This window comes from Salvelinus sp. IW2-2015, linkage group LG4q.1:29 (genome assembly GCF_002910315.2).
Source record: "Salvelinus sp. IW2-2015 linkage group LG4q.1:29, ASM291031v2, whole genome shotgun sequence".
NCBI classification, from domain to species: Eukaryota; Metazoa; Chordata; class Actinopteri; order Salmoniformes; family Salmonidae; genus Salvelinus; species Salvelinus sp. IW2-2015.
The window spans coordinates 58,540,191-58,552,761 of record NC_036842.1 but is presented as its reverse complement, the minus strand read 5'-3'; the positions used below and the strand labels follow the sequence as shown (position 1 = coordinate 58,552,761).

At 48.1% G+C, this 12,571-nt stretch overlaps 1 protein-coding gene across 3 annotated transcripts in view; it reads right to left on the bottom strand.

Annotated features, from left to right (window-relative positions):
• Nucleotides 1-135: 135 nt before the first annotated feature.
• tubgcp6 (tubulin gamma complex component 6) overlaps nucleotides 136-12,571 on the bottom strand; it is a 31,604-nt gene continuing 19,168 nt past the window's right edge. For all 3 annotated transcript variants that reach the window (XM_023985174.2, XM_023985173.2, XM_023985175.1), the window contains exons 13-25: nucleotides 11,875-11,963; nucleotides 11,465-11,580; nucleotides 11,065-11,203; nucleotides 9,457-9,549; nucleotides 8,319-9,305; nucleotides 7,139-8,264; nucleotides 6,604-6,772; nucleotides 6,351-6,492; nucleotides 4,535-4,729; nucleotides 4,144-4,276; nucleotides 3,672-3,885; nucleotides 3,022-3,215; nucleotides 136-785 (exon numbers count right to left, since the gene is read on the bottom strand). In XM_023985174.2, the coding sequence (XP_023840942.1) occupies nucleotides 694-785; nucleotides 3,022-3,215; nucleotides 3,672-3,885; nucleotides 4,144-4,276; nucleotides 4,535-4,729; nucleotides 6,351-6,492; nucleotides 6,604-6,772; nucleotides 7,139-8,264; nucleotides 8,319-9,305; nucleotides 9,457-9,549; nucleotides 11,065-11,203; nucleotides 11,465-11,580; nucleotides 11,875-11,963 (3,689 nt within the window). In that variant the 3' untranslated portion in view covers nucleotides 136-693. The remainder of the gene's footprint in view (nucleotides 786-3,021; nucleotides 3,216-3,671; nucleotides 3,886-4,143; nucleotides 4,277-4,534; nucleotides 4,730-6,350; nucleotides 6,493-6,603; nucleotides 6,773-7,138; nucleotides 8,265-8,318; nucleotides 9,306-9,456; nucleotides 9,550-11,064; nucleotides 11,204-11,464; nucleotides 11,581-11,874; nucleotides 11,964-12,571) is intronic.

Below are 12,571 nucleotides of genomic sequence, written 5' to 3'. Positions count from 1 at the left end.
ATTTCACAGAAGTGTGATTGACTTGGAGTTACATTGTGTTGTTTAAGTGTTCCCTTTATTTCTTTGAGCAGTGTATATATATATATACAAGTTATCTGGAAAATGTAAAAAGAAAAATGCAAGTGCAATCAATGCTCTCTTTTGTAAAATACCTTTGGTTGTATATGACAGTGCTCCCCCCCACATAACTTTACATTCATTGTTTGACCTATAGTTTTCCAAAAATGTTAACATGCAATCTTTAATAAATATAAGTGACATTTTATTACTCCTTTTAAATGTTTTTACATCACAAAATGAAGCATTTCTTTAATTGACACACAGGGCTTAGGAATGGGGTGGGCAGAGGAYAGGCACCTGAGCTTTGGCTACCGTTGTTAGGGGAATGGGGTTATCATCACTGACTTTGATAGCAGACACCATTGTGGACAGGAGGCATAATACTGTATGGTCAGGCACATTGAAGCTGTCAAACAGGTCGTCGAGGTACATTTTAAAAATGTAAATACAACGCACATATTAAAAGAAACTACGGTATATTATTCATGCCACAAATATACATTACCACAAACTGCAATGGGTGTGGGGGAGAGATTTGTACACAATATTCAACGTATCATTAGTTTAGACACCTACGAGGCCTACTCTGATGATCTACAACACAGGCACACACAGTGTTCTACACACGTACGTTCAGGAGTCTTTGTAGTAGCTGTTGAAGTTGATGCGGAGCAGGAAGTCCTCCAGGTGTGGCTGATATCCTCGGTTCACCAGCTTGGTCACCACTGAGGAGACACCACAGAGAGAGATTCTAGCCATTTGCCTGATTGGTTAAAGGACTAACTGACATGACACTTTTCAGAGAGACAAAATGGGACAAAAAACATGAAGTTGCGAACCATCTGCATTTAACCACGGCAGGGTGACTGGGAATATGGTTGAATACAAAACAGTGCAGTTATGCCCTCTAAGGCAGTCAAACAGGCAAAACGTCAGTACAGAGACAAAGTGGAGTCGCAATTCAACGGCTCAGACACGAGACATATGTGGCAGGGACGCCAGACGATTACAAAGGGAAACCCAGCCACGTCGTGGACACTGACGTCTTGCTCCCAGACAAGCTAAACACCTTCGCCCGCTTGGAGGATAACAGTGCCACCGACGCGGCCCACTCCTGAGGACTGCGGGCTCTCGTTCTCCGTGGCAGACGTGAGTAAGACGTTTAAGCCGCGTCCTCAGAGCATGCGCAGACCAGCCGGCTGGAGTGTTTACGGACATATTCAATCTCCCTATCCCTGTCTGCTGTCCCCACATACGTCAAGATGTCCACCATTGTCGCTGTACCCAAGAAAGCAAAGGTAACTGAAATGACTAATCGCCCCATAGCACTCACTTCTGTCATCATGAAGTGCTTTGAGAGGCTAGTTAAGGATCATATCACCTCCACCTTACCTGAAACCCTAGATCCACTTCAATTTGCTTACRGCCCCAATAGATCCACAGACAATGCAATCACRATCACTATGCACACTGCCCTAACCAATCTGGACAAGAGGAATACCTATGTAAGAATAATGTTCATTGACTCTAYCGCAGCCTTTAACACCATAGTACCCTCCAAGCTCATCATTAAGAGCCCTGGGTCTGAACCCCYCCCTCTGCAACTGGGTCCTGGACTTCCTGACTGGCTGCCCCCAGGTGGTGAAAGTAAGCAACAACACCTAAACTCCGCTGATCCTCACCACAGGGTCCCCACAAGGGTGCATGTTCAGCTCCCTCCCGTACTCCCTGTTCACCCAGGATTGCGTGGCCACGCACGCCTCAACTCAATCATCATGTTTGCAGACAACACAGCTAGTAGGCTTGATTACCAACAATGACGAGACTTCCTACAGAGGTGGTGATGACCCTGGCGGAGTGTTGCAACAAAACAAAAAGGAGCTGATCGTAGATTTCAGGAGGCAGTAGGGGGAGCACACCCCCCATCCACGTCGACGACGGGACCGCAGTGGAGAAGGTGAAATGCTTCAAGTTCCTCGGCGTACACGTCACTGACCAATCTAAAATGGTCCACCCACACAGACCGTGGGGTGAAGAAGGCGCAACACCACCTCTTCAACGTCAGGATGCTGAAGAAACTCAGCTTTGCCCGTAAGACCCTCAAACTTTTACAGATGCACCATTGAGAGCATCCTGTCGGGCTGGTCCACCGCCTGGTACGGCAACTGCACCGCTCTCCAGAGGGTGGTGTGGTCCGCCAAACGCATCACCGGGAGCACACTGCCTGCCCTTCACGACATCTACAGCACCCGGTGTCACAGGAAGGCCAAGAAGATCATCAATGACCTCCGCCATCCGAGCCACGGTCTGTTCACCCGCTACCATCCAGAAGGCGAGGTCAGTACAGATGCATCAAAGCTGGGACCGAGAGACTGAAAAACAGCTTCTATCTCAAGGCCATCAGACTGTTAAATAGCCATCACTAGCCGGCCTCCACCCAGTACCCTGCCCTGAACTTAGTCACTGTCACTAGCCGGCTACCACCCAGTTACTCATCCCTGCACCTTAGAGGCTGCTGCCCTGTGTACATAGACATGGAATCACTGGTCACTTTAATGTTTAATACTGTTTTACTCATTTCATATGTATATACTGTATTTTAGTCAATGCCACTCCGACATTGCTCGTCCTAACATTTCTACATTTCTTAACTCCATTCTTTTACTTTAGATTTGTGTGTATTGTCGAGTATTGTTAGATATTACTGCACTGTTGGAGCTAGGAACACAAGCATTTCTCTACACCTGCAATAACATCTGCTAAACATGTGTATGTGAACAATAACATTTGATTTGACTCTACCCAGTTACCAACTAACCACTGCAACAAGAGGTGTTCAGGAAAACGGACTGTCAGATGTTGATTTGGAATTGAACATATCACTTTCTCCATATAGAAACTACCTTCAACTCTCATTAGAAAGGTCACCAGAGGTCAGTGAGGCTTTGACCCGGTCCTTACCTTTGAAGAGGAAGTGGGAGTAGTATTTGAAAGTGTTGTATGACTGCTGCATGGCGATGAAGCTGGGGTGCACTGCCTCCCCCTGCTGGCTGTCCCAGGGCTGTGCGATCAGCTGGGCCCGGAACTTCAGGATCAGGCTGAAGATACTGTGGATGATGTTCATGACTGGAGCTGCCTTCTCTGTCAGCAGACCCCTGGGAGGGGAGGAGAGAAAACGGATACAGAATTAAATTAAGTAAAGATGTAGGCTTCCGAATGGCGCAGCGGTCTAAGGCACTGCATCTCAGTGCTAGAGGTGTCACTACAGACCCTGGTTCGATTCCAGGCTGTATCACAACTGGCCGTGATGGGGAATCCCATAGGGCAGCGCACAATTTCCCCAGCGTTGTCCGGGTTTGGCCGGGGGTAGGCCGTCATGGTAAATAAGAAGTTGTTCTTAACTGACTTGCCTAGTTAAATAAAAGGTTAAATAAAAAAAAACTCAATATGAATTTATTTTTAATTTAAGATAACATGTTGAGAGCAGGCTGAGTTCAAAGTCTAGAATATGATTAATGTGTTTAGGTAGTCAGTGTGTGTATATGTTTCTAACCTGAAGATATCTCTGTTGAGGTAGTGTGTGTGTGTGTGTGTGTGTGTATGTCTCTAACCTGAAGATAGCTCTGTTGAGGTAGTCGGCGTGTATGCGGTGTATGGCGTCCAGGTCCGAGGCACTGGCCAGCTTGGTGGTGAACTCTAACCAGGACACCTGCAGGATCTGGTTAGCGATGTATCCCTGGATCACCTTCACAAAGTGTTGCATCTCGTGTCTGTACAGCTGCAGCTGGCGGAACTGCACCGAGCGGCCCGCCCCTTTCACCAGCGCTGGGGGGGACACACAGACACACGTTACTTTTGGGTCGTGGCATAATTATGACTGGAGCTATAAAATAAAGAAAAGCCTACACATGAAATATGCTGCTCCTTAGTGCTTTAAAAAGAATGTGGTGCAGTTATATTAAAACACTAGAGAGCAGCGGTATGCCTCATTCCCTTTCTTTGCATAATTGCCTTTTTTTCTCCTCCATAATTCCCTTTCTACAGGGCTTTTTCCCCCTTCATTTACAGAGATGGAGCCCTTACCAGTCCTCTTGAGGTGAAACCAGACGTCTCTGAGGCTCCACACCATGTGTTTGAGCTGCAGCAGGAAGGAGAACAGACGGTTGTACTTGTTCATACAGCTGTCTGTGATTATGATGTTCAACGGCCAGTCCACCTGAGAGAAAGATAGAGTATGAGGGTCAGATGTAACAGAGGGAGGGTAGAAAAGGGGATGCAGGAGATTAATCGGGGSGGGGGGGGGGGACTTTTGTGAAAAATCATTATTCACAGTCTTCGAAAAGCCGCTCTCCAAATGAATTCAAGAGGATCAAACTGTTCCCCGATATTTTCCATACCAAGAACAGTACTACGTCACAATTTCAGTGAGCTCAGCAATCTACTGCACACAAAAGTACATTCCCTCTCCTCTGACCTTGTACCGTAGCTCCAGGCAGTTGAGTGCGTCGGGGGCGTGAGGATGGAAGGTCTCCGGGAGGAAGCGCAGGGCGAAGGTGAAGTTAGGGGCCAGAGAACTGTCTCCATGAAGACTGTACTGAAGAGCCTTACTCAGGATGGAGTTCAGGACCAGAGGAGTCAACAGCTCTCCAGGAGTCTGACCACTGCCCATCTGATGGAGAACACAGGGATTACATATGGAGACATACGACCCACCCCAGACAGACAAAACACACAGCAAATACACACCTAGGTAAAACACAAATACACACACAGAAGAGAAAAAAAACACAGGTACATGAAACGCCCACCAATCAGTGCCTTCAGAAAGTATTCACACCCCTGGACTTTTTCTACATTTTGTGGTGTTACAGCCTGAACAAAACATGTATTACATTGAGATGTTGTTTGTCACTTGCCTACATACAATACCCCATAATGTCAAAGAGGAATTATGTTTTTAATTCATTAAAATTGAAAAGCTGAAATGTCGAGCCAATGAGTAAACCCTTTTATGACAAGCCGAAATAAGTTTGGGTGTAAAAATGTGCTTGACAAGTCACATATTGTGCGTGGACTCACTGTGTGCAATAATAGTGTTGAACATGATTTTTGAATGACTACCTCATCTCTGTACCCCACACATACAGATCCCTCAGTCAAGCAGTGAATTTCAAATACAGATTCAACCACAAAAAAACAGGGATATTTTCCAATGCCTTGCAAAGATGGGAATCTATTGATGGGTAAAAATGTAAAAAGCAGACATTGAATATCCCTTTGAGCATGGTGTAGTTAGTGTATCAATACACTCAGTCACTACAAAGATARAGGCGTTCTCCCAACTCAGTTGCTGGAGAGGAAGGAAACCGCTCAGGGATTTCACCATGTGGCCAATGTTAACTTTAAAACAGTTACAGAGTTTAATGGCTGTGATAGGCGAAAACTGAGGATGAATCAACAACATTGTAGTTAGTCCACAAAACTAACCTAAATGACAGAGCAAAAAGAAGGAAGCCTGTACAGAATGAAAATAGTCCAAAACATGCATAGTGTTTGAAATAAGGCACTAAAGTAAAACTGCAAAAAAATTGGCAAAGAAATMAACTTTATGTCCGGAATACAAAGCATTATGTTTGAGGCAAATCCAACAACACTGAGCACCACTCTTCATATTTCCAAGTATGGTGGTGGCTGCATCATGTTATTAATTATGCTTGTAATCATTAATGACTGGTGAGTTTTTCAGGATAAAAAGAAACGTAATGGAGCGAAGCACAGGCAAAAACCTAGAGGAAAACCTGGTTTAGTCTGCTTTCCACCAGACACTGGGAGATTAATTCACCTTTCAGCAGGACAATGACCTAAGGCCAAATCTACACTGTAGTTGCTTACCAAGAAGACAGTGAATGTTCCTGAGTGGCGGAGTTACAGTTTTGAAAAGAATAAATGGTCAAATGTTGCACAATTCAGGTATTGAAAGCTCTTTGAGACTTACCCAGAAAGATTCACAGCTGTAACCGATGCCAAAGTTGCTTCTACAAAGTATTGACTCAGGGGAGTGAATACTTACGTAAATGAGATATTTCTGTATTTCATTTAAAATAAATTAGCAAACATTTCTAAAAACATGTTTTCACTTTGTCATTATGGGGTAGTGTGTAGATGGGTGAGAATTATTATTTTTATTATTATTTTTAATTCAGGCTGTAACAAAATGTGGAGTAGGTCAAGGGGTATGAATACTTTCTGAAGGCACTGTAGGTAAGACTACTCCCATAGCTCCATTTCACCTTTTCAAAGATCAGGTCACTAAGAGACTGGGCGAACTCCCCGTCCTCCATGAGCAAGAAGTGCCTGAGGGCCTCAAAATGCCTCTCCACTCCAAGCTCTACGAAGTAGTAGTCCACCACCGCCTTGTTCACCAAGGATACACTGAGAGACAGAGAGAAGGGGGGGTTAACAGGAGCACCAAACAGTCAGTGATAGGCCCACAAATAGAGAGACGTGAACTCCTTCTTCCCTAAAAAGGCAACACACACTCACTGTGTGATGAGTGGGGTGGTGACAGAGTGCTTCATGAGGACGGGCAGAGAGACCATCCCACTAAGCTGCACCACCGTGGTGTCTGTGGCCCTGCGGAGCGACGGGTCCACCGGGAGGCCCCAGGGGCCCCGCGTCACCTGATGCAGGGGGTGACACTCTGGAGCCAACGCTGTGGAGGGGACACAGCACGCAGAAACATACAGTGAGATTCTAATTCAAACATTCGTTATATTAATGTACCATTGCCTGATTGCACCTTTCAGTCATTGCTGTGTTTTCAGTTGGATGGTATATTATACATGAATCATGTGGACATCTTAGTTTAAAAAGCTGCTTTACATTAGTGTTGTGCAACTGATCCGAGTACCACGGTGGTATTTTCGACTAGAGCAGTCTATTCCTGCTACCGTGTGACGCAATGACTTGGGACTATCATGAATGTGTGCACTATGCAAACACAGGGTGTGTGAAGTGCCCTCGACTGCTTTATACAGTATTTGTATGTGCAGGCCTGTGTGTGTTTGACGTGACTCACTCATGAGACCGTAGCAGTCCTCGTACTGCTCCACCTGGTACTGAGCAGCCAGGGAGCGGAGGTACTCCCTCTCTGAGCTCTCGCCTGGGGACAGAGCCAAGCCCGCTGCCCAGGACGAGATGCCCTCGGCCAGCCGCTGCTGCTCCTGCTGCTCCAGGGTCCTGGCGTCGTATTCATTACCAGTGTCCTTCACCTTACAGCCCCCTCCCAGGGCAGAGTCTGAGCTGTGGCCGTAGATACTGCCAGGGATGGGGGAGGGCAGAGGGTTTACACCCGACACCACACACCCTGTGCCCAGTGTGGAGTCTGAGGACTGTCCGAAGTTGCTGCCGGGAAGAGGAGCGCGAACGGGTTCAATCCCAGATATCACGCACCCTCCGCCCATCGCTGAATCTGACGAATGGCCGTAGTCACTTCCGGGTATCGGAGAAGGAAGGGTTACTGTTCCTGACACCACACACCCTCCACCCAGGGTTGAGTCTGAGGCGTGTCCAAAGTCACTTCCAGGTAGAGGAGCATGAAGGGGTTCAACCCCAGAGACAACACACCCTATACCTAGAGTGGACTCAGAGGAATGGCCGTAGGTGCTACCAGGTAAAGGGGAGAGTACTGGTTCTGTGCCTGACATCACACAGCCTACTTGAAGTGTGCAGTCTGAGGCGTGACCATGCTTGCTCCAGCGTGGTCGGGAGGGCTCTGCGTCCAACACAAACTCACCCGCCTTGAAGTGAGTGTCGGATGAGTGACCGTAGATGTTTTGGGTGTGAATGGAGGCGACCTCTTCTGACATGTGCTCCCCGACCTTGATGTGAGAGTCCGAGGCATGACCGTGAATGTTCTGGGTGAAAAGGGAGGCGACCACTTCTGAAACATGGTCTCCAACTTTAATATGAGCGTCAGATGCGTGACCGTGAACATTGGGGGTCGGAAGAGGAGCAGTCACTTCCGAAACAAACTCTCCTACCTTTATGTTAGCATCAGATGAGTGACCATGAACGTTTTGAGAAGGGAGAGGGGCTTCCACATCTGAAACATGGTCTCCAACTTTAATATGAGCGTCAGATGCGTGACCTTGCATACAGTGGCGTCCACGCATAGCGTACACCTCCGAAACAAACTCTCCTACCTTTATGCTGTCTCTTATACACATCTAGATGTGTATAAGAGACAGCTCTCCTACCTTTATGTTAGCATCAGATGAGTGACCATGAACGTTTTGAGAAGGGAGAGGGGCTTCCACATCTGAAACATGGTCTCCGACTTTAATATGAGCATCTGAGGCATGGCCTTGAATGTTGGCAGTAGGGAGCTCGGACACACTGGAGGGTCCAGAGAGGGAAGGGGAGGCCTGTCCTGGATGATACCCACTGTCATGGCCCTGCTCTGGGGTGGAGGAGGCAGAAGCCTCCCTGAGAGAACCAGCCGTCTGTTCCTCTGCTCCAACACGATCTAGTTTCTCTATCTCAGCTGGCTTCATCTCCACCAGGCATGATGCCTCTACAGTCCCTTCAGCCTCTTTTACGATGCCCCCTGGAGGTGATGGGTCTTCCGTATTCTCCTGCCTGCTGTCCATCTGCTTTGCCTCACTTCCATCCGCCAGCTGCACTGTGGTCTGGGAGGGGTGTCCGTGGACATTGGCTGTGTGGAGAGCCAGGGGCACATCAGAGGAGTACTGACCCAGGGGGATGCTAGACTGGGAGGCCTGGCCGTGAGGACTGGGCCTGGGGAGGACCTCAGCTCCTGACACCACACACCCTACGCCCATAGTGGAGTCTGAAGAATGGCCGTAGGTACTTCCAGGTAGCGGAGACGGGAGAGCTAAAGTCCCGGACACCACACACCCCATACCTAGAGTGGACTCAGGACCCCAGCGAGGTCTAGCCAGGGCTGGGGCCGTCACTCCCTCAAGGGGACTGTAGGGGGCGCTAAAGTCATAGTCTACGGGTTTATGAGGCGCAAGAGCCTCCGGGAGGTCCGACCCAATTTCCTGTAGGGCCTGGTCCACCTGTAGGCTGTTGGCCGGCTTGGGCAGGAAGTCATTGGCGTCGATGTGCTCTGAGACGAGGGTGAGGTCGAGTTTCGTGGCGGGGGGTGCGGATTGGTGATGGATGGGGGCCTGGGTTGCCTCCTTAGACTGCTGCTCACAGGGCTCCGGAGATAGGGACTCCTGTACAAAACAGGGGCAAGAACAGCGAGGTTAGGGCACAGAGCAGAGATCACACACTCAGTCAAGCTTACACTTCCATGAGTGGATTGGCAAGGCACTTTTACATAGGCTGTATTTATTTGACGCTACGCCACCCCACACACTTACACACCTGTGTTAATGGTTGAGTGGTCTGAGCTGGAGCTGGCTGTAGTATTTCCAGAGGGGGTCTCTGCCCTCCGACAGGATACTTCTCCAGAATAGCCTGGGGGTTTAGATAAGAAGAGTACATTACTGCATCATCACCACAATCATATTAAATCAACATCAGCATCACAATCATATTCATCAACGTCCATCATATGAAACCACACCGCCAAACATGATTCACACTAGTGGTCTTCACGGATCCACCTGTACCCGAATACCCGATCTGGACCTGAACCAGAATTGTAAATAATGTCACGGGTCTGGGTGGGGTCTGATATGATTGTCACGGGTATGTGTAATTATAACTGACTTGTCCGGACGGGCCCGTACAGATCGAAACATGACTGCTGCATTAGAGAAAGAGAGAGAAATTGTATAATTTATGCTGCTGCTCTTGCTTTTCACGAGAATGGAGCGTGTAGCTTGTTGTTGGCAAATCGTAAGTCATCAAAGAGGCAATAGGCAACAGTCATAGAACCTTGCTCCGTGTGGCAAAGGTTAGGAGATATCTAATCCATAGAAGATGGAATTACAATGACAGAATTAAAAGTTAAAAGACAAGGACAGGCTACAACGACCAAGAGCCAACAGGCAGGATGCTACTTAATATTCTGAATGGATATTCTGAATTGAGTTGGTGTTATTTGTAACTGTAGGATCAGAAAGCACTGCAGCCTCAATTAGCTAACGTTAGCTAGCTTAACTAGCTTCTCCCGGTTTGATGCAGTCAAGACAAGTACTACGTAATCATATTTGATGATAAATAACGTGGCTACGGCAGCTATTAATCTACTATAGTTTGAGTCCACTTGGTGTCTCATCTCTCCCTCCCTCCCTGCTCCCCAAGTCACTCGCTCACAGTACGGCCCTCCCCCGCCTGCTAGAGCTGCACCTCTCTCCCTCCCTGCTCCCCAAGTCACTCGCTCACAGTACGTCCCTCCCCCGCCTGCTAGAGACTGCACCTCTCTCCCTCCCTCCTGCTCCCCAAGTCACTCGCTCACAGTACGCCCTCCCCGCCTGCTAGAGCTGCACTCTCTCCCTCCTCTCCTGCTCCCCAAGTCACTCGCTCACAGTACGGCCCTCCCCGCCTGCTAGAGCTGCACCCTCTCTCCTCTCTCCTGCTCCCCAAGTCACTCGCTCACAGTACGGCCCTCCCCGCCTGCTAGAGCTGCACCTCTCTCCCTCCCTCCCTGCTCCCCAAGTCACTCGCTCACAGTACGGCCCTCCCCGCCTGCTAGAGCTGCACCGCTCTCCCTCCTCTCATGCTGTATCAGCGCCGGTTAATAAAGTACCTTAAATGACTTCGCTGCTGCTTCCCTCACTCGGATCGTATTGGACCGGGTCTGCAGCCGATCAGTTCTATAACGGAACGGGTCTAGTTGTCTTTGGGTCCGTTCTGAAAGGGTCTCTATATCTTAAAAATGTATTTATGCATATCAGGTCCGGGTGGGAAAGTCCCAGGTCCATTTCGGGAACGTATCCAACTTTTTGGACCTGTGAAGACCACTAATTTACACCCTTCTAAGTAACCTCTTTCGAGAGACAGTGTGTGTATAAGAGTACTACTGACCTCAGTCTCCAGTTGGTCTTGCTGTAGGAACTGGGCCCGGGAATCATCCAGTCTCATTCGCTGAACCCTCCACATGGCCCGCCACTCCCTCTTGGCCGCCTCCTCTGATAGGTGGCTGTACTGGGCAATCAGTTCCTTCCTGAGGACCAGGATGCATTGTTATCGCAGGTTATTTAAGTGTCAGGTTTCACCCTACTCAGGCTTGTCTTGAAGATAAGGTTGTGATTTGAGAGAGGGAAGAAAGGTGGTGAGAGGAGGGAGAGGTGGTGAGGAGATTTGTGCAACTCTTACCTTTATTATAATAACCAAATCTAAAACTATTATTTATGCTGTGTGTGTGTAACGTGACTGTGTGTGTCTAATGTGGGTATAGTGTGGTGGCGCGCCCTAGTGGCCAGACCTGGCTCTGATCTCCAGCTGCTCCTCCAGGGCCTGTAGTCGCTTCTCCCGGTCTCTCAGCTCCCTGGCAAAGCTGAATTCATCCTCCTGCTCCTTCCTCCTGGCTAAACTGTGCCACTGCAACATTCACACGCATGCAGACATGGGTTACACACACACACACACACTCTACAGCTGAGGTAAGAAAACAGTAACACAATTCTGAAGATAAAAGGATATAGTGCTGTGTTCCTAGCTGGTGTTTATATGATGCAAAACAGAGTTAAAGAGTAATTGTTTGTTTCTCTCTCATTCCTTCCTTCTCCCTCCCTCCATCTTTAGTTTGTGAACATATGAAGGTCAAAAGGGAGACAGTTGAGGAGTAAAGTGTAACCCTCCCTCTTGGTCTCCCTTTCTCACTCTCTGTCCCACCTCTTGTTCCTGCTCCAAGTGCTGTCTCAGCTCTTCAAAGCGTTCCCTCTTCTTTGCCTCTTCAGCCAGACGCTGCGACACCTGGCGCCCTGCAGGGGGCGAGAGAGAGAGCAGCAGGCTGGTTACCCCCTACAGTACACACACAGTACACACACAGTACTTGGCCCAAGCTTCATTCACTTCCTATTGCACATCTTTGAAGTAATAAATGATATGAGCAGTTTCTTAAACTATGTGAGCGATGATTAGATTTTACACCCTGAGGTGCTGGAAGCTGTTCAAAGCTTTTTTTCTCTCACTCATATCAGCCCCCCTTCTTCCTGCCGTCTCTGTGAAGAATCCTTAGGGTTATAGAGGGTGATGTGCCAAGTTCTTTTGGGGTGTAATCAGTGTTGTGAGCAATGTTGTAAAGATCCTGTAAGGTATAATCGGGGTTGTAGCGAGGTGTTTGTGTGTGTGTGTGTGTGTATCTGCATGTGTGTGTACCAGTGTGTATTGCATTGTTCAGGGCCTAACTTTTTTGTATAAACAGCCAATTTAATTTGTATTTAACCTTTAACTGGGCAAGTCAATTAAGAACAAATTCCTATTTACAATGACGGCCTAGGAACAGTGGGTTAACTGCCTTGTTCAGGGGAAGAACGACAGACTTTTACCTTGTCAGCTCAGGGATTCGATCTAGCAACCTTTCGGTTAC